The following is a 24,246-nucleotide window of genomic DNA, read 5'->3' on the forward strand; positions in this document are numbered from 1 at the left end:
TCTGTATAAAGAGAGCATAAAGAAGGGAAAAGGACCCCAATGCACAAAAACATTTATAGCAGCTCTTTTTGTGGTGACAAAGAATTGAGGAATGGCTGAACAAGTTGTGGTATATGAATGTAATGGAACACTATTGTGTTATGAGAAATGATTAGCAGGCAGATATCAGAAAAACCTGGAAAGACTTGCATGAACTGATGCTGAGTGAACAGAACCAGGAGATATTGTATACAGTAACAGCAATATTATGTGATGATCAACTGTGATTGACTTAGCTCTTCTCCGCATTACAGTGAACTGAGACAATTCCAAAAGACTCATGATGGAACATGCTAACCACAGCCAGAAAAAGAATTATGGAGTCTGAATGTAGATCAAAATATTTTATTTTCACTTTTTTCCCTTTCTCATGGTTTCCCCTTTTATTCTAATCCTTCTTTCACAACATGACTAATGTAGAAATATGCTTAACATTATTGTACATGTATAACCTATATCAGATTGCTTGCTGTCTTGGGCAGGGAGGACAGAAGGGAGAGAGGGAGAAAAATTTGGAACTCAAATTTTTACAAAAACGAATGTTGAAAATTATCTTTACATGTAATTGGAAAAAATACTATTAAGGGGAAAAAAAGATGTCTTTGGGACATGCAGTTTGAAATGACCAATTGGCAGTGTGGAGCTGAAACTCAGGGGAGAAACTGGGGCTGTATATATAGATCTGGAAGTCATATTCATCATTAAAACTTAAGGAGGATTATGAGATTACCAAAAAAGAGAGAATATAGAGGGAGAAGAGAAAGGAGCCCAGGACAGAACCTTGGGGAACACCCAATATTAGAGGGTATGATACAGATGATAAGCCAGCAAAGAGACTGAGGACGGTCAGATAGGTAGGAGGCAATCCAGGTGAGAATAATGTCTGAAAAGTGAGAGAGGAGAGAGTATCCAGGAGAACAGAGCGGTTGGCAGTGTCAGATGCTACAGAAAGGTTCGGAAAGATTAGGACTGAAGTTCAGCGATTAAAAGGCCGGAGTAGTTTCAGCTGAGTGATGAGGTCAGAAACCAGACTGCAAGAGGTGAGTAATGAGTGAAAGGAAGAAGAAAGTGAGGGATGAACAATTAGAAAGAATGGGGATTGACTGTAAGGGCAAGCCCCTAGAAGAAACAGGAGGGGATAAAGTCAAAGGTACAAGTAATGGGGTTAGCCTCAGTAAGAAGGGTCACTTCATCAGAAACAAGAGTGAAGGAAAAGGGGGCAGCTAGGTGGTGCCATAGTGCATACAGCATTAGCCCTGGAGTCAGGATGACTTGAGTTCAAATTTGGCTTCAGACAATTACTAGCTATGAGACTCTGGGCAAGTCCCTTAATCCTGTTGGCCTCAGTTTCCTCACCTGTAAAATGAGCTGGAAAAGAAAATGGCAAACCCCTCTAGTATCTTTGCCAATCATGGGATTGTGAGAGTCAGACACGACTGAAACAACTCAGCACCAAATATAGCACTAGAAATATTTCATTTGCTCCTCACAACCCTGGGAGGTAGGGGCTATTATTATTATTCCTATTTTACAGATGAGAAAACTGAGGAAGATAGACGTTTAGGGACTTGCCTGGGGTCGGATAGCTAAGTAAGTATATGAGACAGGATTTGAACTCAAGTCTTCCTGATGCCAGGCCCAGGGCTCTATCTACTACATCACTAATTGCTTTATAGCTCTAGTAGTAGAAGGGACCACAGAGGTCATTTAATCCAACCCTTTCATTTTACAGACAAGGAAACTGAAGCCTGGGGAGGTCAGATGACCTGCCCAAAGGCACACAGGTAGTAAGAATCAAAGGTGGAATTTGAATCTAAGTCCTCTGCCTCCAGGGTCACTGTTCTTACATCTCTGTTTCATATGATTTTTCCAGCAGTAGAATAAAAAAATGGGAGCGATTTAGGTTTGAGGTTTGGTGAGGCAGGGAAGCAAAAGGAAAAGGGATGGGGGAAGAAATTCAAGAAAAGAAGACAGTGTAATATTGAGCCAATAAACCACAGGTCTAGTTTGAGAAGGAACAAAAGGGAAGCCGGAGCAGAGGTAACAGCCTGGAGGATGCTGAGGGGCAGGGTGTGTGTGTGTGTGTGTGTGTGTGTGTGTGTGTGTGGGTGGGTGGGGTGTGCGCACGTGCATGCTTGCAGAAGGCCCAAAGGTCATGCTGAGGACCAAGAATAGGTTTAAGGGCACTGAGGCATAGGGAGAGATGGCAGGAGAGCCAGGTGATGGCCAGAAAGAGAATCGTAGGGTTCTTGATGGTGTTCTTGAATACCTGTGGGTGATGTTGAGCTCAACATTATTATCATTATTAATCTTAATAATAACAACATTTACGTAGCACTTAAGGTTTGTCAGGTGCTTTACAACTACCACCTCATCATTATCTCATTTTTGTCTTTACAATAACCCTGGGAGGTAGGTGCTATTATTATCCCCATTGTACAGATGAGGAAACTGAGGCAGGCATAAGTTGCCCACTTTAATGACTTGGCCCAGGGCCACACAGCTAGAGTGTGACTCTGTCACTGGGTGGGGTTGAAGTGAACAAAAGGGTGAGGGGGCTGTTGCCCTTAGAAGTCAAGATGTTTGAGAGATAGCAACATAGATATCAAAGTACCCAAGTTCAAGGGCAGGGAAGTAGAAGAGATGCCAAGCAATGAGCTGCTAGACACTTCGAGAAAGATACCATTTTGTTCTGCAGCTAGCTGGCACTGTGTAGAGTCAGGATGTAGAGTCAGGAAGACCTGAGTTCAAACTCTACCTTGCTGATTGTAAGCCTGAGCACGTCTGTCTCAGTTTCCTCATCTGTAAAGTGGGGATAATAATAGCCCTTACCTCCCCTGGCTGTTGTGGGGATCAGTGAGCTAACATATGTAAAATACTTTGCAAACATTAACATACTATATAAATGACAGCTATTAGGATTATTAGAAAGGAAAAAGGATGAACTGCGGACCGGTAAATAATTTCTTTTTTCTAATAGTGGAGGTGAATTTGGGCCATTCTCTGCCCACTCTGTCATGTGTTGCCCTTTGTGACCCAATGGCATGTATTAGAGAGGTGATTGGCAGGGACTTGGAGCAGGAAGGGGGGGAGGGGAGAAGCTGAATGTAGGAATCACCAGAATTGGAAGGGAAGCTGGAGCTCTCAGTCCAACTCTGTCATGATAGAAATAAGGAGCCTGAGACCGAGAGATGCCTGTTACGTGACTTGGCCAAGGTCACACAGTAGGAAGCAGAGCTGGGCTTTAAAGCCAGGCCCTCTGACTGAATCTGGCACTCTTCCTATTACAGCATAAGTTTGTCGATTTTATAAAGTAAGGGTTTGGGGTAATGTTTTGCAGATTTGTTGAAAAAAAAGTTGCTGCTTTCAAGGTTTAGAAATATTCTAACTAAGTGATCTAATTAATAATCAATCAACTGCCTTCATGTGTATTGGGGCATTCTGCTAGGCACTGGGACATAAAGGTCAAACAGACAAAAACTAATCATGGGCATAATAGGATAAAAATTATACCTATGGTACAGCTAGGTGCTGCAGTGGATAAAGCACTGGCCCTGGAGTCAGGAGGACCTGAGTTCAAATGTAGCCTCAGATACCTACTAGCTATGTGACCCTGGGCAAGTCACTTAACTTGATTGCCTTAAAAAAAAAAAGACTATACCTATGATTTTACTGATACTGGGAATTCCTTAGTGAGGAAACTCCCTCTAGTAATGAAGTTTGGTACCATCTCAGCAACTTATAGTTTTAAAGAATTATTGTTGTTGAATCATTTCAGTTGTATCCAACTCTTCATGAACTCTTTTTTTTGGGGGGGGCATTCTTGGCAAAGATCCTAGAGTGGTTTGCCATTTTTTTCTCCAGCTCATTTTTTATAGATGAGGAAACTGAGGCAAACAGGGTGAAGTGACTTGCCCAGGGTCACACAGCTAGTAAGTGTCTGAGGCCATATTTGAACTCAGGAAGATGAGTCTTCCTGATTCCAAGCCCAGTGCCTATTCACTGAGCCACCTAGCTGAGTTGTGTGCTACTACTACTACTACTACTACTACTACTTATTATTATTATAATTGAATATTAAATGTTAAATATTAACAACTGTTAGTATTATAGCTAGCATTTATATAGTGCCTACTAAGTGTCAGGCACAGTGCTAAGCACTTTACAAATAGTATCTCCTTTGCTCCTCACACAATTCTGAGAGACTGGTGCTATTATTATCCCCATTTTATAGACGAGGAAAATAAGGCAAACACAAGTCAAGTGACTTGCCCAACAGGGTCACAAAGCTAGTAAGTGTCTGATGCTAGATCTTCCTGACTCCATGCTCAGTGTTCTAGCCACTGTACCACTGAGCTGCCTCAAATTAAATATCTTGCCCAGGGTCATACGATCAGGTTGTAGGAGACATGGGTCTTGAACTCAGGTCTTTCAGGCTTCCACACTGCCCCTTATGGGCACAATAGCCCCTCCTATTGCTAGAATGTTTAAAATTTACAAAGCATTTTATTCACACTATCCTTCTCTGATGTCATGCAAAGAGTACAATCTGTTTTACAGATGAGGAAACTGAGGCTGAGGGAAGTGAAATGACTTGCGAGGTTACACAGGTAGTAAATGACACAGCTGTTGGACTTGGAGTCCAGTAGGTGCTTAATAAATGCTTGTTGAATGACTAACGTGGAAATATGTTTAATATGATTGCACATGTATGGCCTATATCAGATTGCATGCCATCTTGGGAAGGGTGAGGGAGGGAGGAAGAAATCTGGAACTCGAAATCTTGTAAAAGTGAATGTTGAAAACTATCTCTGCATAAAACTGGAAAAAATAAAATACTATTAAGTGGGAAAAAATTAATGCTCGTTGACTTGACATGTCCTCTTTAAAGCTTGATCACCACAGCGGAAGTAATAAACTATGTGTTCACCTTGTTTAAGCAACTGAACACTGGCAAAATGAGGGGCCTAATCCCAGAGTACTGGTCAAGGAATTCCTTGATTCCTCTCCCAACTACTTCTAGTGATCTCTGCCTTCAGATTAGACTAGTATGGCCTTCATTAATACTGTACACATTTGGTGTTCTCCCAACTTGAGATTCTCGCCTTCTTGTTTTTATTTATTTTTATTATTTCTTAAGTAAGAAAGATTATTTTATTGACTTTTTTCACATCACAGACATTTCTAGATATATCCCACCATTCAGTGAGTCCTCTCTTGTAACAAAGAAAAACAGTTAAGGAAAAACAACACAGTGACGGCATCAGTGTGCACTGCATCTCCTACCCATAGTGCTTTGTTTCCTAATCTGCTTTTTCACACCCAAACTGTTCAGTATTAAAATTACTCTGAGCTTAGTTTCATTTCAGTATTCTTTTTGTTTACATTACTATAGTTGTGTATATTGTTCTCCTGCTTCTGTTTTCTTTGCTCTGCATCCATTTACACAAATCTTCCTGTATTTCTCTATTTGTAATGTCTTACAGTCATTGCATTTATATGCCATAGTTTATTCAGCCATTCCCAAATCAATGGGTACCCCCTTTGTTTATAGTCTTTTGTTTTGTGTGGTTTTTTTGCTTCCACAAAAAGTGCTACTATGAGTATAACTTGAGGGGGATCTGTCTGTCCTGGGGTACATGATCAGTAGTAGGATCTCTGGGTCAAAGTATATGAGCAATTTAGTCACTTTTCTTCTTTAATTCTAAATTAAATTTCTAGAACAACTGGACCAATTTATGGCTCCAACAACATGTTTTGTCTTTGCAGCATTGCCTACTTTGGTTTCCTGTCATCTTTGCCAATTTTCAGGGTACAAATGAGGTGATGTTTCAATTTGAATTTTTCTTATTAATAATTTGAAGCAATTTTTGAATGGCTGTTGATAGCTTACAATTTGTTTGAAAAATTTTGTTCATGTCTTTTGACCACTTATCACTTGGGGGATGGCTTTTGGTCTTATATATATATTGCATCCATTCCCTAAATATTTAGAGAACTGAATTTTATCAGATAATTGGATGCAAATATTCACCTCAATGGACATTTTCCCTTCTTTCCTTGCTGCATTGATTTTGTTTGTGCAAAAGGTTTTTTTTCCTTTTCTTTCTTTAAACACTGTATACAGTTTAAATCATCCACTTTCTCTTTTGTGATCACCTTTAGCCCTTCTTTGATTAAGAATTCTTCCCTAAACCATAGTTTCTTCTTTCTTCTTGCCTTTTTTCAAGGAGGGATTAATCCCGGCTGGTTTCTGAAAATGCATTTGTCACAATAGCAAACAGTTGACAGCAGAGAAAAGCCACTATGCTCAGAGTTTTGGCAGAAAAGATAATTCCTCTTCTTGCTGTTGCCCCAAGCATCCAAAGTGTTCTCTCCTCCTGTGTCTATTCTCTGGCTCTCTGGCTCTGTACAAAAGATGTCCTGAGTCATTAGTCATTTTTCTTCATAACTTGTGGTGACAAAGAGCTCCCAAGATTATTGTGTTACTGGAACACAACTGGGATCACAAGAAAGATCTCCTTCAGGGAAAAAAAAAACAGCACATTGGTTTTTTTTCTGATTGATGAGCACGAAAGCAGCAGCACAACAATAATGACCATCTCTTTTTTTCTGGTATCCTTTCAATTCCCTATGCATTTCTCCTGCGAGCTTTAGTCAGGCCTCTCTAACTAAGGGTATCACCTATGGTCTTCATTTCCTGGCCCAAGGCTTCATCAACTTTAGAAGGGTTTTCTAGATTCCTTCTCAGTCCTCATCCTTCTTGACTTTTCTGATGCTTTGGACACTGTCAACTACCCCGTGCCTCTGTGATATGTGTCTTTGCCCTTGGCTTCCTTGATACCACTCTCTCTCAGTTTTCTACTTATCTTTATGACTGCTTCTTCTCTGTTTCCTTTGCTGGATCCCTTCATAACTGTGTGATCTTAAGAAAATTGTTTCCTTTTTGTGGGCCTCAGTTTCCTTATCTGTGAAATGAGGGGACTGGAGTCAATAGCCTCTGAAGTCCCTTCTGGCTCTAGGGTCAATGATCCGATGATTATCATCTATCTTCCACATAATACGTATGGGGGTTTTGGGCCCTCATTTTTATATACTTTCTTGTTGATCTCATCAGGTCTTGTCAGTCCAATGATCATCTCCATGCGGTGAATTTCTCTCTCTCTCTCTCTCTCTCTCTCTCTCTCTCTCTCTCTCTCTCTCTCTCTCTCTCTCTCTCTCTCTCTCTCTATATATATATATATATATATATGTATATATATTCCATCTATCTATCTATCTATCTATCTATCTATCTATCTATCTATCTATCTATCTATCTATCTATAATCTATCTATTTATCTGTAATCTTGCTCCTGAAATATAGTCCTGCCTTACCAACTGCCTTCTGGACACCTCCATCTTCATGTCTCCTAATCACCTCAAACTCAGCATGTACCCAAACTAGACTTAACATTTTCTCTCCAATCCTCCCCATTCTCCAAATTTACTTATCTCTGCTGAAGATTGAGATGATGTAACTGAGGCTAAAAACCTTGGGATCATCTTTGATTCTTCTTCTCCCATTCTTTTAACCCATTCCATACCCAAACAATTTCTAATTCCTGTTGATTCTATCTCACCAGTCCTTCCTGCATCCATCTCATTTTTTCTACTCACAATGACTGCCATCTTGATTCAGGCATTCCTGACCTCTTACCTGGGCTATTTCGATAGCCTCCTAATCAGTGGCCCTGCCTTCAGGTTCTCCCTTCTCCATAGGGGCTGACAAACTATTTTCTACATAGGGGCTGACAAAATGTCTGTAATGCATGTGTCTTCACTATAGCACTTAGTGGCTTAGAACTCTTCAGAGATGTCCTGATCATGGCGTCTAAGAAAAAATACTAATGTCATATCCTGGCATTTAAGGCCCTCCATGGTCTGGCTCCATCTGCCTATTCAGTCTTATTTCATGATCTTTCATCTCATGTCTATTCTGTGGCTCACCAGCTCTGAACAAAGGAAGCCTTGAGGCAATAGGGATATTTTTCTCTTATTCTCCCCCTTCACAAACTATGCTACAGCCATAGGAGACTACCTGTCATCCCCTAAGCTCAACCAGCCATCTCCCCCTTCTGGATATTGGTGCAGACCATTGCCCTTTTCTCCAGAAGGCTTCCTTCTCATCCTTCCCTGCCTTCAAGGCCCAGCTGATGGTGCCATCTCCACCTTGAAGCCTTCTGGGATTCCAACCACGCAGAAAAGTTTTTGAATTTTCCCAGAGCACTTTCTCTAGATTTTTCTCTAGTAGCTCCTCAACCCCACACCCCCAACTGCCTAATCACACTCTACCATGGCTCCTGCCTCTCTGTGCATATAGACAAGGATCAGCAAACCACAGGCTCCTTGAGAGCAAGGACTATATGATTTTTCATTTCTGTATAATAATAATAGCAGCTAGCATTTCCATAGCACCTGCTATGTGCTAGGCATTACGCTAAGCACTTTGCATTTGTTTGTTTGTGGAGCCAATTGGGGTTAAGTGACTTGACCATGGTCATACAACTAATGAGTTGAACTCAGGTCTTCCTGATTCTAGGGCCAGTGCTCTAACCATTACACCATCTAGCTGCCCTAGTGCTAAGCATTTTTACAAATATGATCTCATTTTGATCCTCACCACAACCTAGGAGGTAGATGCTATTATTGTCCCTGTTTTACAGATGAGGAAATTGAGACTGACAGAGGTTAAGTGACTTGCCTGAGGTCACACAGCCAGCAAGTGTCTTAGGCCACATTTGAACTCAGACCTTCCTGACCTCAGGTCTGGCGCTCTATCCAGTGAGCCATCCAGTGCCAGGGTGAATAGTAGGTGCTTCATAAAAGCCTGTCCAGCTGAAGGGGGCGGCTTACCTGGTATATTTTCCTTGAGGTTCACAATCTTCCGTTCAATGTCCTTGTTCTGCTGCGTCACTTTCTGTAGCCTCTCCTCCAGAGTGACTATGGTCTGAGAATGCTGCTTGACCTGCTCCCTGTACTGCATGATCTCCACCTCCAGGTTTCTCTTCTGCAGGTTTTTCTCCTCCTCCGCTATCTTCAGGGTTTCCTGCTGCTTCAAAAGTTGTTCCCCCAGAAGGATCTAGGAGGGAAAGGGGAGAGTGAGAGTGGTCAGTGGAAAGGAAGTGCCGGGCTTACAATTCACTTATCCCACTGTGCCTCAGTTTCCCCTCTAAAAATGAGAGTATGAGATGAAAATGTCTCTGACTCTCCATCTAACATCCTATGACTAGCGAGACTCTGGAATCCTTTCATGGAGACCATTAGGTCCTTAAATGGCTTTTCTTAGATGGAGGCTTTTCAGTGTAGGATCTAGCCAGAATTTTTGTTTTATTTTGGTCCAGTCTTATCATTTCATTAATAAGGTTGGCACAATGGATAGAGTGATGGACCTAGAGTCTAGAAGACCTGAGTTCAAATCTAGCATCATATATTTACTAGCTTTGTGCCTCTAGGGAAGTTATTTAAAACCTCTACCTCATCTTCCTCAAGTTTAAAATAGGTTTAATAATAGCACCTACCTTCCAGGGTCATTGTGAGGATCTAATGAGATGATAATTTTAAAAGCACTTAGCACAGTAAGTGCCATATAAACGTTAGCTATTATTAAATATTATTATTGTCATTTAAACCCTCTGTCTGCCTCATTTTCCTCATCTATGAAATAAGGATGACAACAGTACTTTCCTCCCAGGATCAAATGAGATAATACTGATAAAATGCTTTGCAAACCCTAAATGTTACATGGAAGTCAGTTATTATAAGGATCATGATTGATAATGAAGGTGATGATGATGATGATGATGATTGGGAGCTGCCTATATGGAAACTCCCTGTGCTAGACCAGACTGGCAACTCATCTGTAAGTTACACTTTTTTAGTAGGTTGACTGTGGGCACTCTCAGTATTATTATGAAAATAGCTTTGATCTCACTGCCCCCTTGAAGGGGTCTCTGGGACCTGTAGGGGACCCCAGACCACACTTTGAGAACTGCTGCACTATACCAGTGAAATCACTGGTCCTGAATGAATGGAAAATAAGAAAGACAACCGCTTCAGGTCATGCTTGGAGTCAGGAGGTGGGATGTTGTTTGCCGAGAAAGGAAAGGAGTGGAGACTCAGTGACTGGAAAGACGGCGCTTTGGAGACCCAGCCAAGGAGACCAAGAAGGCTCAGTCAGAGAGGTAGGAGGAGAACTGGGAGAAAGAGCATTGAGGCAGCATTTGTACAGACCAAACAAAATTAGAACCTACTTGTTTCTTTCTGGCTTCGCTGAGCTCCTCCAGGGCTTTGCTCAAACTCAGAGCAAGGGATTCTTTTTCTTTTTGGTCCTCGATATTTGTCTGCTGGTTTTCTTCCACCATGGTCAGGGCCTCATTTAAGTGAGAGCTTAAAACTTGCCTTTCTTGGGATTTAGATTCCACTTCCTGGAGGAGACAATAAGTATCAAATGAACAATAGACCTAACTTGTTTGCTTTTCTTTTTCCAATTCTGCATAGGTGGTATTGAGCTCTGTCCTATTTTTATGTAGATGGTTCAGTTCCAAAGCCAGACAAGTATGGCAGTGGGTCATACAAGGCACAAGGATGGGGAGAAGGAATGTTGCTGCTCCCAGTTAATTAAAAAAAATAATGGAAAGATTGCTTATGAAGTCCATGGCCACTCAAAGGAGAATGGCTGAACCATCCACACAGGAAAAATCAAGTGGATAAAGAATGCTTATTGTCCAGATTAGAGTTATCAAACACTTGATGCCACACTCCTGAGTGCGGCCTTAACCAGATTAAAATTCAGTTAGGAAATATTTGACAAAATGAATAAAATACAATAAAAACACAAAAAGCTGCATAACCTGGGCAAGTCTTAACTTAACTTCTCTTGGCCTCAGTTTACTCATCTGTAAAATGGAGATAATAATAGCCCTTATCTTGAAGGGTTGTTATGAGGATCAAATGAGTTGATGTTTATAAAGTGCTTTTATTATCTCCATTTTATAGATGAGGAAACTGAGTCAGAGAGTGCCAGGGTCATGCAGCTAGTCAGGTCTGAGGATTTGAATTCAGGTCTTCCTGACTCCAGGCCCTGCCACTCTGTGAATTACGGTGCCACCTAGTGCCTTAAAGTGCAACACAAATATATTAGTTATTACACCATCTACATTAACAGGGGAAATTCCTTACCAGATACTCTCTACATCAGTGAAGCCTTGAAAAACAAACAAACTTCAGCCACACATAGGCTTTCAAGTCTATAAAGCACTTTGTAGAATCTCACAACAATCTCTTGAGATTAGGTACTGAGATGCTATTCTTCATACATTACAGATGAGGAGACTGAGGCTCCAGGAGGTTAAATGACTAGTCCTGGGTCACACAGCTCTCACATGTTAAGTTAGATTTGAACCTGAATTACCTCAACTTCCAGGCTAGCATTCCATCTGCCAAGCCATCCTTCCTATGTTCAAAGAATCCCTCTTTTTACCCCAAGCAAAGCCCAGTGCACTGGAATCCCCTTGCTTATCATCCTCAGGCAGGCTTCTGGCTGCTAGAGGTTTCTTCCTGGCTCTCTCAGGCTCATACCTTTCTCAGTTGCCTTAAGTGGTTCTCAAGATCTTGGACTTTTTTCTTCTCTTCTTCCACAGCAGCCTCAGCTTGGTTCTTTTCCTGAGTCATATTGTTCTTCCAAACCTAAAAGTTAATCAGCAGCTTTTACTGAGTGTGAACATATTCAGGGAAAAGGGGGCTAAAGACAATAGGGAGAAAGAAGTGAATGAAGGTCATAGCTGTCTGCAGTGAGAGGGCCTTAGAACACAGAAAATCAAAGCTGAGAGGGGCCTTGGAACAGAAAATGTCAGAGCTGGGAGGGTCCTTAACCCTAACCCTAAGAACACAATGTCAGAGCTAAGAGGCCCTTGTGACACAGAATGTCAAAGCTGGGAGGGTCCTTAGAGCACAGAATGTTAGAACACAGAATATTATCCAGACCTTAGGACCTAGCATATTAGGATGTGAATGTGGGAAGGGGACCTTGGAACTTAGAAGGTCAGAGTTGGGAGAGACTTTGAAAAACAAACAAACAAATAGTAAAGCTGGAAGGGACCTTAGAACTCTAATGGAACTCAGAACATGGCACACTAGAACACAGAATATTAGATTTTAAGAGACTTCAGGGGTCATCTGGTCCAACCCCTCATTTGACAAAAGGTAGCCACTGAGGCCCATGGAGATTCAGTGGCTTGCTCAGTGTGCTACAGACAGGGGACAAGACAGGACTAGAACCCAGTATCTTTAGACTTCCAGAACAGAATACAATGCTTCCTAAATCAGAGTCACACTCATTCTTAGAAAGGGGAGCTAAGTTACCCAGGTGCTTGTCCAACTTTGTTTATGAAAGAGAATGCTGGAAATACTTGTCTGAACCATTCCTAATTAAGAAGGCAACTTGCCAGTGAATGGATTCAGGTCAAGTTGCTTAATACAGTCATTGATACGTGGGAATCACCACAGTGAATACTAGGGAAAAAATTCGAAGAGTCCACCAATGTGGGAGGTAAGTACCGAGCAGGGAAAATTGGTTACATTGTTTCTACTCACTCAAGGCCAGGGGTTGGAGGAAGTGACTCCAGGCTGTCCTCACTTATTCCTGGCTTGTGTTTCTATAATTGGTTAATATGTGAGTTGTTTGGCTCTGAGAACACTTTTTTCCCCCCACTGAAACAATGTTATAAATGGTGGCTAGATTCCCAGGCTATTCGGACCTATCGGACCTATTTTGTGGTCGAGATAGTGTATATTGGGGTGAATAATAATCCTGCAGTTTTACTCATAATTGAATCAAAAAATACAATTAATTTGAATAAAGAATACCTGGAATTTCCCCCTCTCCCACCCCAATGCTGAAGTTCATAGAAAAGGTTTAGTTAAAGGAGGAAGACGGAAAGTTTTGTGATTTTCCTGATGGGGACTTTTGGGTATGTTTGAAGCCTTTTTAGTGTCTGAGGACACTTAGAAGATTTTGAGTTGGAAGAGAATGTGCACTTCTCCAGGCAACAGCTAGGGGGCACCACAGTGGGTAGAGGGCCAGCCCTGGAGTCCAGAGTACCTGAGTTCAAATCCAGCCTCAGATACTAGATGTGTGACTCTTGTCACTTAACCTCACATGCCTCAGTTTCCTCATCTGGGATGACTAACTTTGATAGACTTAGCTCTTCTTAGCAATGCAAGGATCTAAGACATCTTCAAAAGACTCATGTTGGAAAATGCTGTCCACATCCAGAGAAAGAACTATAGAGTTTGAATGCAGATTGAAGAATGTTATTTGCTCTCCCTCTCTTTTTTTATTTTTTCTTTCTCATGGTTTCTCCCATTGGTTCTAATTCTTCTTTACAACATGACTAATGTGAAAATGGGCTTAATATGAATGTATATGTAGAGCCTATATCAGATTGCACTCCGTCTTGGGGTGGGGGGAGGGGGAGGAATGGGGAGAAAATTTGGAACTGAAAATTTCATGGAAGTATGTTGAAAACTAAAAATAAATAAATTTATTTTAAAAAATCTGCCTGCCCTCAAGGATCTCACAGTCTAATGAGGGAGACAACATGCAAATAACTATGTAGAGAGAAGATATAAGCTGGATAAATAGGAAATAATGAACAGAGGCCAGGCACTAGCGTGAGGAGGATGCTCATTGTAGAAGGTGGCACTTTAGCAGGGACTTGGAGAAGCCAGGAATGAGAGATAAGAAGGGAGAAAATTCCAGGCACGTAGGCCAGCCAATGAAAACACTCTGAACTGAGAGATGGAGTGTTTTGTGGGAGGAAGAGCAAGGAGGCCAGTATCACTGGACCCTAGAGTATGTGGAATGGAGTAAAGCGTAAGAGGATTCATGATTTTTTTAAGGATAAGTTTCTAGTAATGGAATCAGCATAAGAATAAGAGGATTCATGATTTTTTTAAAGGATAAATTTCTAGTAATGGAATCAGCAGGTCAAAAGGTATAATCTATTTTGGTTTTCTTATCGTGTATGATCTACGGACTGTTATTGTGGGACAGCTTAGGCAGCTCAGAGGCTAGAGTGCTGGACTTTGAGTCAGGAAGACCTGAGTTCAAATCCTGCCTCAGGCACTTAGTAGTTCTGTGACCCTTGGCGAGTCATTTCACCTCTTTCTGCCTCAGTTTCCTCATCTGTAAAGTGGGGATGATAATACTAGCACCTATCTCCCAGAGTGTTGTGAGGATCAGATGAGATAATAATTGTAAAGTGATTAACACAATGCCTGGCACTTAGGAAGCACTATATAAATGCTAGCTATTATTGTTATTAGTACGAACTGAGGTGTGGTTGGACAGCCTTTAACTCCTATGGATCTCCATTTCTTACTCAGGAAAGTGAGGAAGTTGGATAAGATGAACTCAAAATACCATGATCTTACACCACATTGTTGCTTCCTCATGTACAACAACAACAACAATAATAATAATAAACTATGACAGCTGGCATTTCTCTAGAATCTAAGTTTTGTAAAGTGCTACAACAGTAATAATAACTAATACACATATTTATGTATCTGCATCTATTTATATCTATATCTATACATCTTTTACTGTGTGCCAGGCATTGTGCTAAGTGCTTTACAATGATCTCATTTGACCCTCACAACAGCCCTGAGAGGTAGGTGCTGTTATCCCCATTTTACAGATGAGGAAACTGAAGCAGACAGAGGTTGAGTGACTTGGCCAGGGCCACACAGTTATTAAGTGTCTGAGGCTGGATTTCAACTCAACACTTTCCTGGTTCCAGGCCCAGTGCTCAACCCATTGAAAGACTCCATTGGATAAACTTTAAAGGACTTTCTAGCTCTGTTCTTGAGATTCAGTTGGCCAACTGTCATTAGGATCAGCCTTTCCCTTCACCTGCTTTTCTTGGCTTCTTCTGCTAGGAGATAGCAGAGACAGCATTAGACTTACAGTCTGAAGACCTGGGTTCAAACCCTATCTCTATCGCTTAGTCCATGCTTGCCCTTGGGCAAGTAGATTTCCCTCTCTGGGCCTTGGCTTCTTCATTTGTAAAGTGAAGGGACTGAACTCTATGATCTCCAAGGTCCCTTCAATCAATCAACATTTATTAAGCACCTACTGTGTGCCAGGCACTGTGCTAAGCCCAGTGGATTAAAAAAAATGGCAAAAAAAAGTTCCTGCCCCCAAGGAGCTTATAGTCTAATTTAGTCTCTTCATTGATCATAGCATCTGATTAAAGTACACCAAAGACTTTTCATCTAAGTACATATCCTGAATTATAGGAGGAAAAGCTCTCAGCCAAGTTGGTCAAAAAGGATAAGATTAATAATAAAGAAATGACTTTACCCGGTTTTCCTCTTCTTGCTTTTCCTGCAGCTGCTTGATCTGTTCCTTTATCTGCCTCTCATGCTCCAAGGCTTGTTCTTGCATCCTCTGCAGCAGAGAATGGTGAGCCTCCTCTAGGTTGTTGAGCTTGACCTGGAGGAGAATGAGGCTGGCACAGGTCATGGGCACTGGTGGAAGAAGAACCACCACACCCCAGGCAGACAATGAAGTGAACTGCGCCATGGGTCAAGCTGAGGTTCCCACTGTGTAACCAACACAGAGAGGCTGATTCCTGGCTTTGTTCGTGATTGTGTGTGTGTGTGTGTGTGTGTGTGTGTGTGTGTGTGTGTGTGTGTGTATGAGTGACAGAAAGAGAGAGAAAGTGTGAGAATGTGTGTGAGGGAGACAAAGAGAAAGAGTATGTATGTGAAAGAGAATGTGTGTGAAAGAATGTGTGAGAAAATGTATGTGTATGTATGTATATATGTGTGTGTATGAGAGAAAGAGGGAGAGTATATGAGAGAAAGTGTGAGAATGTGTATGAGAGTATGTGTGTAAGAATATGTGTGAGACAGAGTGTATGTGTGAAAGAATGTGTGTGTATATATGTATATGTATGTGTGTGTGAGAAAGACAGAGAGAGAAAGAGAGCAAGAGAGAGAGATAGTAGAATGGGGGAAGAAGAAGAGAGAGAAAGTGAAAGAAAATGTGTGTGTGGGTGAAAGAGTGTGAGTATGAGAGAGAGAATGTGTATGTGCATGTGTGTATGTGAGAGAGAAGAGAGAAAGGTAATAGGGTGGGGGGAGAGGAAGGGAGCGAAAGAGTGTATGTATGAGAGAGAGATAGAAGAGAAAATGAGAAAGAAAGATAATAGGGTGATAACGTGGGGAAAGAGGGAGGGGGAGAGGAGGGAGGGAGAGAGAGAGAGAGAGAGAGAGAGAGAGAGAGAGAGAGAGAGAGAGAGAGAGAGAGAGAGAGAGAGAGAGAGAGAGAGAGAGAGAGAGAGAGAGAGAGAGAGAGAGAAAGAGATTGATTTTGGGGGCAAGTGTATGTCCCGAAGGAGTATAATGGAAGGGAACTTGACCTGAGGAAAAGGTGATGGGTAGGCTTAGTTCCAGCCTCAGCTTGGTCACTAATTTGTTATCCAACTGTGGCCAAGAATCATTCCCCATCTGGGCTTTCGGTTCCACCTCTTCCCAATGACAGAGGTGAACAACACGCTCTAAAGGTCTCTTCGACAGAGATGTGTAACATTCTCCTGTCCTCGATCCCCCACCCCTGGGGCCTCTTTTCTGTCTCCTGAGGAAATTACACACACACACACACACACACACACATTCCTGAAGCTAACTTTATTTGGTGAACTTTCTTTTGAAAGAGGAGGAAATGTGCCCAGGCTCAATGAGAAGAACAGCCAGGGGGACCATAGCCTAAGTATGCTCCTGCATTGTTGGGTTTAATAATGAAAGAGCTTCCGGATCTTGTACTTCTTCTCATAGGACATTGGAGACAGTAGAGCCCTACTAACAGCAGATAACATTTATATAGAGCCTACTGTGTGCTAAGCACTTAATAAATGTTATCTCATTTGATCCTCACAAGAACCCTGGGAGGGAAGTGCTATTACTATCCTCGTTTCATAGATGAGAAAACTGAGACAGACAGAGGTTAAGTAACTTGTCCATCATCACACAGCTAGTCAGTGTCTGAGGCCAGACTTGAACTCAGATCTTCCTGACTCCAGGCCAGGTGCTTCATCTACTGTTCCATTTAGTCGCCCTAGACGATGGAATCTCAAAGATGGGAAGGGCCTTGAACAGAGAATATTAGATCTGGAAGGGAACATAGAACATGGAATGTCACAGCTAGGAGGGTCCTCAGATCAGAGAATGTCACAGTGGGGAAGGTCCTTAAAATACAGAATGTCAAAGCTAGAAGGAGAACACAGAATGTCTGAGTTAGAAAGACCCTTAGAATGTCAGAGCGGGGAGGTTCCTTAGAACAAAAAAATGCTGGATCTGAGAGGTCCCTTAGAATACAAAATGTCAGATGGTCAGATCTGAAAGCACCCTTTGAGCACAGAATGTCAGAGCTAGGAGGGGCCTTAGAACACAGGCTGTCAGAGCTGGGAGGGCCCTCAGAACGTGGGATGTTGGAGATGGAAGGGATCCTAGGACTATGTCAGAGCTGGTTGCACCTTAGAATATAAAATGTTAGAGCTAAGGGGGACTTGAGAACACATGTGTGAGAAGCCATATGACATGGAATATAGAAAGGGAAAAAAAACCTTAGAACTCCGTGTCAGAGGTGGAAGGCAGTTTAGAACGTGGGATGGTAGAATGTCTGAGGCGGGAGAGTCCTAATAACATAGAATACAAAAACAAGGAGTATGAGAGCTGAAAGGGACCTCAAAGTTCTTCCAGATCAACCTCCTTATTTTACAAATGGAGAAAGCAAGGCCAGAGAACAGGACAGTGATCTGTCCAAGGCTGAGCCAGTGCCGGATCCAAGCCTCTCATCCCACACTCCCTCTGCTCCATGCTTCCTGGGCTACGTCCATAAGGCCATCACCGTGTGAGAGGGGGTAGCTTCACTGGCTAAGACATCCAACAATTCTGAACAGCCAAGGGATTAAACCAGTGCTAAGTAGTATAGCTACCCTGTGAGATGAACTGAAGTGAAACGAAAACGCAGCGTTACCTGGAGCTCTTGGTTCCTTTTTGCAATCTTCTTATGATTTTCCAGAAACTTACTGAAGTACAATGACAATCCTTCAAGAAGATGTAAAAAGATAATTAGTATCATGGACTTTCAGGGGGATTTCTCGACAGAGTGTCTAGTAACATTACACGTGTACGTGTGTGTGTGTGTGTGTGTGTGTGTGTGTGTGTGTGTGTGTGTGTGTGTGTGTGTGTGTGTGTGTACCTTTGACTTCATTGACTTAAGGAACTCCCAGATGAGGAAAATCTGTCTGCTAGTGCAGATCAGTACCTCCCTCTGAATTTTGTAGTCTCAAAGAGTTGCCCTTAGAACACAGAGTATCACAGCTGTGAGGGCCCTTTGGTGACAAAATGTCTGAGCTGCACTCAATGGCTTTCAGGGGAGGTAGAATCTGGCCAGAGCTTGTATCACAAGTGCAGAGCCTTCTTGAGCATGCTCGTCCCCAGGACTTTGCTTGGCTTGGTTCTCAAAGGTCTTTGCTAGACAGAATGTCAGAGACAGAAGGGACTTTAGAACAGAGAATACTAGATCTAGAAACAAATGTAGAATATAGACTGTCACAGCTAGGAGGGTCCTCAGATCACAGAATGTCACAGTGGGGAAGGACTTTAAAATACAGAATACCAAAGATGGGAAGGGCCTTAGAACACAGAATGACAGAACTGGAGGGCCCTTAGAACACAGGATGTCAGAGCTGGGAGGGCCCTTAGAACATAGAGTGTCAAAACTGGGAGGGCCCTTTGAATACAGAATATCACAGCTGGGAGGGCCCTTCAATTACAAAATATCAGAGCTGCCCTCAATGGCTTTCAGAGGAGGGAGAACTTGGCCAGAGCTTGTATTCCTAGTACAAGCCTTCTAGAGCCACCGTCACCTCTATATCCTCAATATCACTATAGATTTCCTGAGCATCCCCCTGTTGAGACAGAATCATGACATAGTTTGACCCCAATAGGTTAGTTTACTGTGGAGCTTAGGAAGACCAGGTATGTATATTCTACAAGTTGAGTATGGGTAGGTCACAGGTAGGTAGGCCATATTACCTCCAACTGGGTCCTCTCTGCTACTTGGCAATGGCCCAGTGGAAAGAACACAGATATGGAGGTCAGAAGACTGAGTTTCCAATACCATCTCTGTCACTCTTCCTGGCCTACCCTGCGCAAGTCAAATCACTTCATCTCCCTGGGACTTAGTTTCCACAAGTACAAAGTGGGATGAGGCATAGTGAAGGTTGGAGTAAATGCCTTCTGATGTCCCTTCCACCTCTAGATCTAGGTTATGATTCTAGATCTGACATTTATTCTGACATAGGTCACTTGGTCCCAAGTTCAGCCCTGACCCCTATACCACAAACTCCTTCATTCCATTTAGTTTCTATGTCATTTGTCTGACAATGGAGGCAGTAGAGTGCATTGGAAAAAGTGCTGGTTTGTATAAAAATATGGATAGCAAATTGTATATATACATATGCATGTGTATATACATATACACATATGTATATGTATATATGTGTATCTGTGTATATATATACATATAATGTGTGTGTGTGTGTGTGTGTGTGTGTGTGTGTAAGTGTGTGTAGTAGTAGTGGCAAAGAACTGGAAACAAAGGAGGTGCCCATCAGTTGGGGAATGGCTGGATAAATGTTGCTCTATGACTGTAATGGATTGCACCATGAGAAATGATGAAATGGATGGTTTCAGAGAAACCTGGGAGGACCTGTACAAACTGATGCAGAGTGAAGCAGGACAATGTATACAATGACCACAACATCATACAGGCAAACATTTTTGAAAGACCCAAGGCTGCTGTTTGACCCAGCGATCAACCATGATTCTAGGAGACCACCTCCTCACAGAGAGCTGATGGACTCAGGACACAGAATGAGACCTCTGTTTTTGGATGTGGCCAGCATGGGAATTTGTTTTGCTTGACAATACATATCCACTGCAAGTGTTTTTTCTTCTTTTGTTCAGTAGAAAAGGGGTAATTAGGAAGGAGAAAAAATGCTCCTCTCTACATACTGGAAATCATTTTGAAATAATATATTTTAGTAAATTTGCTATGTACTGAATAATTAGGCAAAACAATGGGTCAAAGAGGAAAAAAAAACATTTACAAGGCACTATGTTCATTATGAAGTATTTAGATTGTGAGCTCCTTGAGAGCAGAGACTGTCTTTTGTCTCATTTTTTATCTCCAGTGCTTAACACAGAGCCTGTTACACAGTAGGCACTTTATTGTTTGTCCTGTCTCCACCTATCAGCTGACTATTAGATAGACCTGTGGCTTTGTCATTACTGGGAACTCCCCCTGAAAAACTTTCTTCTGGCAAAGCAGATCAATACTTGTTCATTTCTCCTCTTTGAGAATCTTGCCTCAGATTGGAGGGGGGCACTGGAGGGATCAAGTGATTGTCTCAGGATCACACAGTCAGGAGGCATCAGAGACCAGACTTGAACCAGGCTCTTTCTTCCTCAATCTACTACACCATGCTGCCTTTAAGATGAATGAACATTGAAAGTAAATGAAGCAATGGGTGGGAGAGAGGCTAGAGAGAGGGAGAGAATTTGGAACTCAAAATATAAAAAAAGAAGGCTAAAAATAATGGATAAATAAATAAAATTTAAAAAAAGAAAAAGAAAATAAATAAACTGAGTTCAGAGAGGAAGACCTAAGCATTGCCTGCAGTTATCAGGGAAGGTCTCGGGGTGGGGTGGGGGGCTGGCTACGTTGCTAAGTAGCAGAGAGGGGCAGCTGAAGTTAGTATGTCCTACAAGGGGCTGCACGAGCCCTCTTCTGACCTTATACATATCATAGATTTAAAGCTGGGCGGGCCCTCAGAGGCCTTCTAGTCCAACACTTTCATTTTACAGATGAGGAAACTGAGGCTTGGAGAGGTTAAGCGATTTGCCTAAGGTCATGCAGCAAGAAAGGGTATGATAGGGAGGATTCGAACCCAGGTCTTGACTCCAGAGACAAGATGCTATCCACCATGTCATACTTTTCAGCCACACTCGAATCTGAGAGCAGGAACACAGAATGTGGACAATAGGGAGGGTCCAGGGCCAGAAACTGGTCTGTGGGGCCAGAGAAGAAGTTTAATAGGGGAAGGGAGCTTGTGGTGCACGTGAGAGCATCTCAGAAGTGGCAGGCCATGTATACAGACCAGGCAACACTCTGCTGACCCACAGACACGCCTTTCTCCTGAAGAGGCAGCTGGATGCCAGGAAAGTGTGTCTGCGTAACAATGTCTATATTAGAGGGCAGGGACCAAATGAGTTATTGAAGGAAATACATTGAAGTGATAAAGAAAAAATCCTTTCTTTGCTCATCAACAAACAACCTGGGGCTGCAGGGAGCATTAGCATGTAACTCAGTCCCAAGCTTCCCTCTTCTGGCTACCAGGCACCACTCATTGTTAGAGCTATGATGAGCAAGAAAACCTTCATGGCTCAGACCTTTGCTAGCAGAATTCATGAACTAAAGGCCCAACAGAGGCAGGGCAGGGCAGGGCAGGGCAAAGGAAAGGATGCTGGCCTTAGAGGCCCAAGGGAACTGGGGCCGAATCCCACCTTTGATGCTTCCTCATTGTCTGGCTGTGGGAAAGATATTTCTCAAGCTCTCTGGGCCTCAGTTTCCTCCTCTGTAAAATGGATATGATGATGCTGTGGTTCCTACCTGGTAAGGCTGTTGTTGAAAGGCTCAAAAGAGATAATGAGGAAACTCAGACTTCTCTGCTAACCTGACTGTCTCATCTAACAGGCAGCTCTGGTGACAGCACTTGATGGCCAGACCTGATGCACCAGCCACAAATTAAGGAATATTTTGTTGTTCTGGATTTGGAATTAGTCTCATAAAGTCAGATGCCACTACAACAGGGAGGGACAGAGGGAGTCAGAGCAGAGAAGGGCCCTTAGAACACAGAACATCAGAGCTGGGAGGGCCCATAGAACATGGAATGTCAGAGATGGGAGGGCCTTTAGAACACAGAATGTCAGGGCTGGAGGGGTTAGAGAGTAACCATTCTAGATTGTAAAAACAAAATGAGCCAAGAGAAGGAGAATGTGGAGAACATGCCCCCAAGGCCTTTCTTTTCCTAATAAGACTTCTTGGGACCAAAGAATGCCACTAGAACTAGAAGGGACCTTAGCACGTAGTACATTAGACTTGGAAAGTAGCCTTAGATCATTGAATGTTCTAGCTGTAACCTAGAGCATAGAATGTTAGATCTGTGAGGGACCTTAGGACACAGAATGTTATAATGAGAATGTATCTTAGAACACAGAATATTAGAACTGCAAAAATCTTTGGAACACAGATTGTCAGAACTGGAAGGATTTTTAGAACACATGACATAAAAGCTAGCAGCAAACATAGAACACAAAACGTCAGAGCTGGGAGGGCCCTTAGAACATGGAATGTCAGAGATGGAAGGGCCCTTAGAACACAGCCATTGAAGCTAGAAGGAACCTTAGAACATAGAATGTTTAGACCTGGAGACAATGGACAAACAGGCAGAATGAGACATTTCTGGACATGGCCCATGAGGGACTTTTTTTTTGGCTTGATTCCTTACAAGTATTTTGTTTTTCTTTTTTGGGGGGCAAGGGAAGATAGGAGTGGGGAGAAAATAAATGCTTGATGAAAATGAGGAGACTGGACATGACGTTTTCCAAGGTATCTTTCAGTTCTAAATCTATGATCCTATGATCTTAGGACCTGCGGGTGGTTTCATCTTTGCCTTGGCAGCCCCAGCCCCTGGCACATAGGAGGGGCCTAATAGATACATTGGTTCACATCAGTGAATCTTCATGCTAAGGACTGGTAGGATAAACTAAAGACAGGGAAGAAGAGCCAGCAGGCCCAGGGACCTTTGTCGGAGTCAGACAGCTGGATGCCCACATTGTTCAGGAGCTTCTCGAATTCTTCCACCCAGCACACTACCCTCTGCAGAATGTCCACGAGGGCTTTGTGCAGCCACAACACAGAGGCATCCACCGAGAGGTTCTCAAAGTCACCGAGCTGCTTTCTCAAGTCATTGCCGCAGCAAGACAATCTCAAGCAAGTCTGAAAAAGATGAGACAGTGAGGGACAGCAGAAGTTATGGATGTGGCAGGAGTCAAAGGGCCCCTCAAGAATTCCTGCGGAATTGGACTTCGCATCTTCCCCTCCACCTGTAATTGGGCTGGGGGGCTGGGAGGGCTGTCTAGTTATACTAGATTTCTCTATGACTTCTTTGTCCTTTCCCTACACTGTAATCTGGAGTTATAAAAGTCAAATTAGGCCCCCTCTCATATTTATTCATGCAAAAAAAATTTCTTAAATGTCTGCTGTATGTACAAGACTTGGGGATATCCTTAGTTTATGTAAGACACAGACCCTGCCGTTGTGGAATGTTCTAATAATACCCAGCCTTCTATGAGAAGTGCACAGACAGTAGTAAGAAAATGTTTTGTATGTTCTGAAGGGGAATGTTATAAACGACTAGGAAGAATCAGGGAAGGCTTCCTGGAGAAAGAGTTATGAATTACCCATCAGACCTCACATAGCATTTTGTTAGGCCTAGAGCATTTATCTTGTGTATTTACTGTGCTTTTACTGTGTATAGTAGTGTTCTAGAGAGGCAGTGTGGTAGAGCAGAGAGAGCTGGTCCCAAAGCTAGTAAGCCTCTGATACATATTGGCTCTGTGGCCCTGGGTGAGTCACTTAGCTTCTCAGAGGTGCTAGGCCACCTTTCAGACTGTAAGATGTCAACCTGCATTGGCAGGGAACTCTCTCTCTCTCTCACCCTCATGTTTCCCTATGCCAGTGAAATCACAGTTCTAGTCTCTACCTCCCCATCATAGCTAGAACTGTGTCTTCTCTGAACTACGTATGTCCCCCAGGGCCTATCTCAGTGCTGTGTACACAAGAAGCATTTAATAAAAGCCTTTTAAGGAGGCCCAATGCATTTGATGTGGAAATAGGAACACCTGAGTTCAAACCTCACCTCAAATACTTATTAGCTGGGTGACCCCAGGAAAATCACTCAACCTTTCTAAGTCTCAGCTTCTACACTTGGCAAGACAGAGGACTGGTATGAAACTAAAGTCAGATG

At 42.5% G+C, this 24,246-nt stretch overlaps 1 protein-coding gene across 1 annotated transcript in view; it reads right to left on the reverse strand.

The window, feature by feature from the left end:
* Nucleotides 1-24,246, reverse strand: part of FHAD1 (forkhead associated phosphopeptide binding domain 1) — a 193,124-nt gene that overhangs the window by 75,883 nt on the left and 92,995 nt on the right. The window contains exons 14-19 of the mRNA XM_078146223.1: nt 23,021-23,216; nt 18,126-18,196; nt 15,447-15,578; nt 11,660-11,767; nt 10,333-10,506; nt 8,936-9,161 (exon numbers count right to left, since the gene is read on the reverse strand). Coding sequence (XP_078002349.1) covers nt 8,936-9,161; nt 10,333-10,506; nt 11,660-11,767; nt 15,447-15,578; nt 18,126-18,196; nt 23,021-23,216 — 907 coding nt within the window. The remainder of the gene's footprint in view (nt 1-8,935; nt 9,162-10,332; nt 10,507-11,659; nt 11,768-15,446; nt 15,579-18,125; nt 18,197-23,020; nt 23,217-24,246) is intronic.

This window comes from Phascolarctos cinereus, unplaced genomic scaffold, assembly GCF_003287225.1.
Source record: "Phascolarctos cinereus isolate Bilbo 61053 unplaced genomic scaffold, phaCin_HiC Scaffold_726;HRSCAF=1367, whole genome shotgun sequence".
Taxonomy (NCBI): Eukaryota; Metazoa; Chordata; class Mammalia; order Diprotodontia; family Phascolarctidae; genus Phascolarctos; species Phascolarctos cinereus.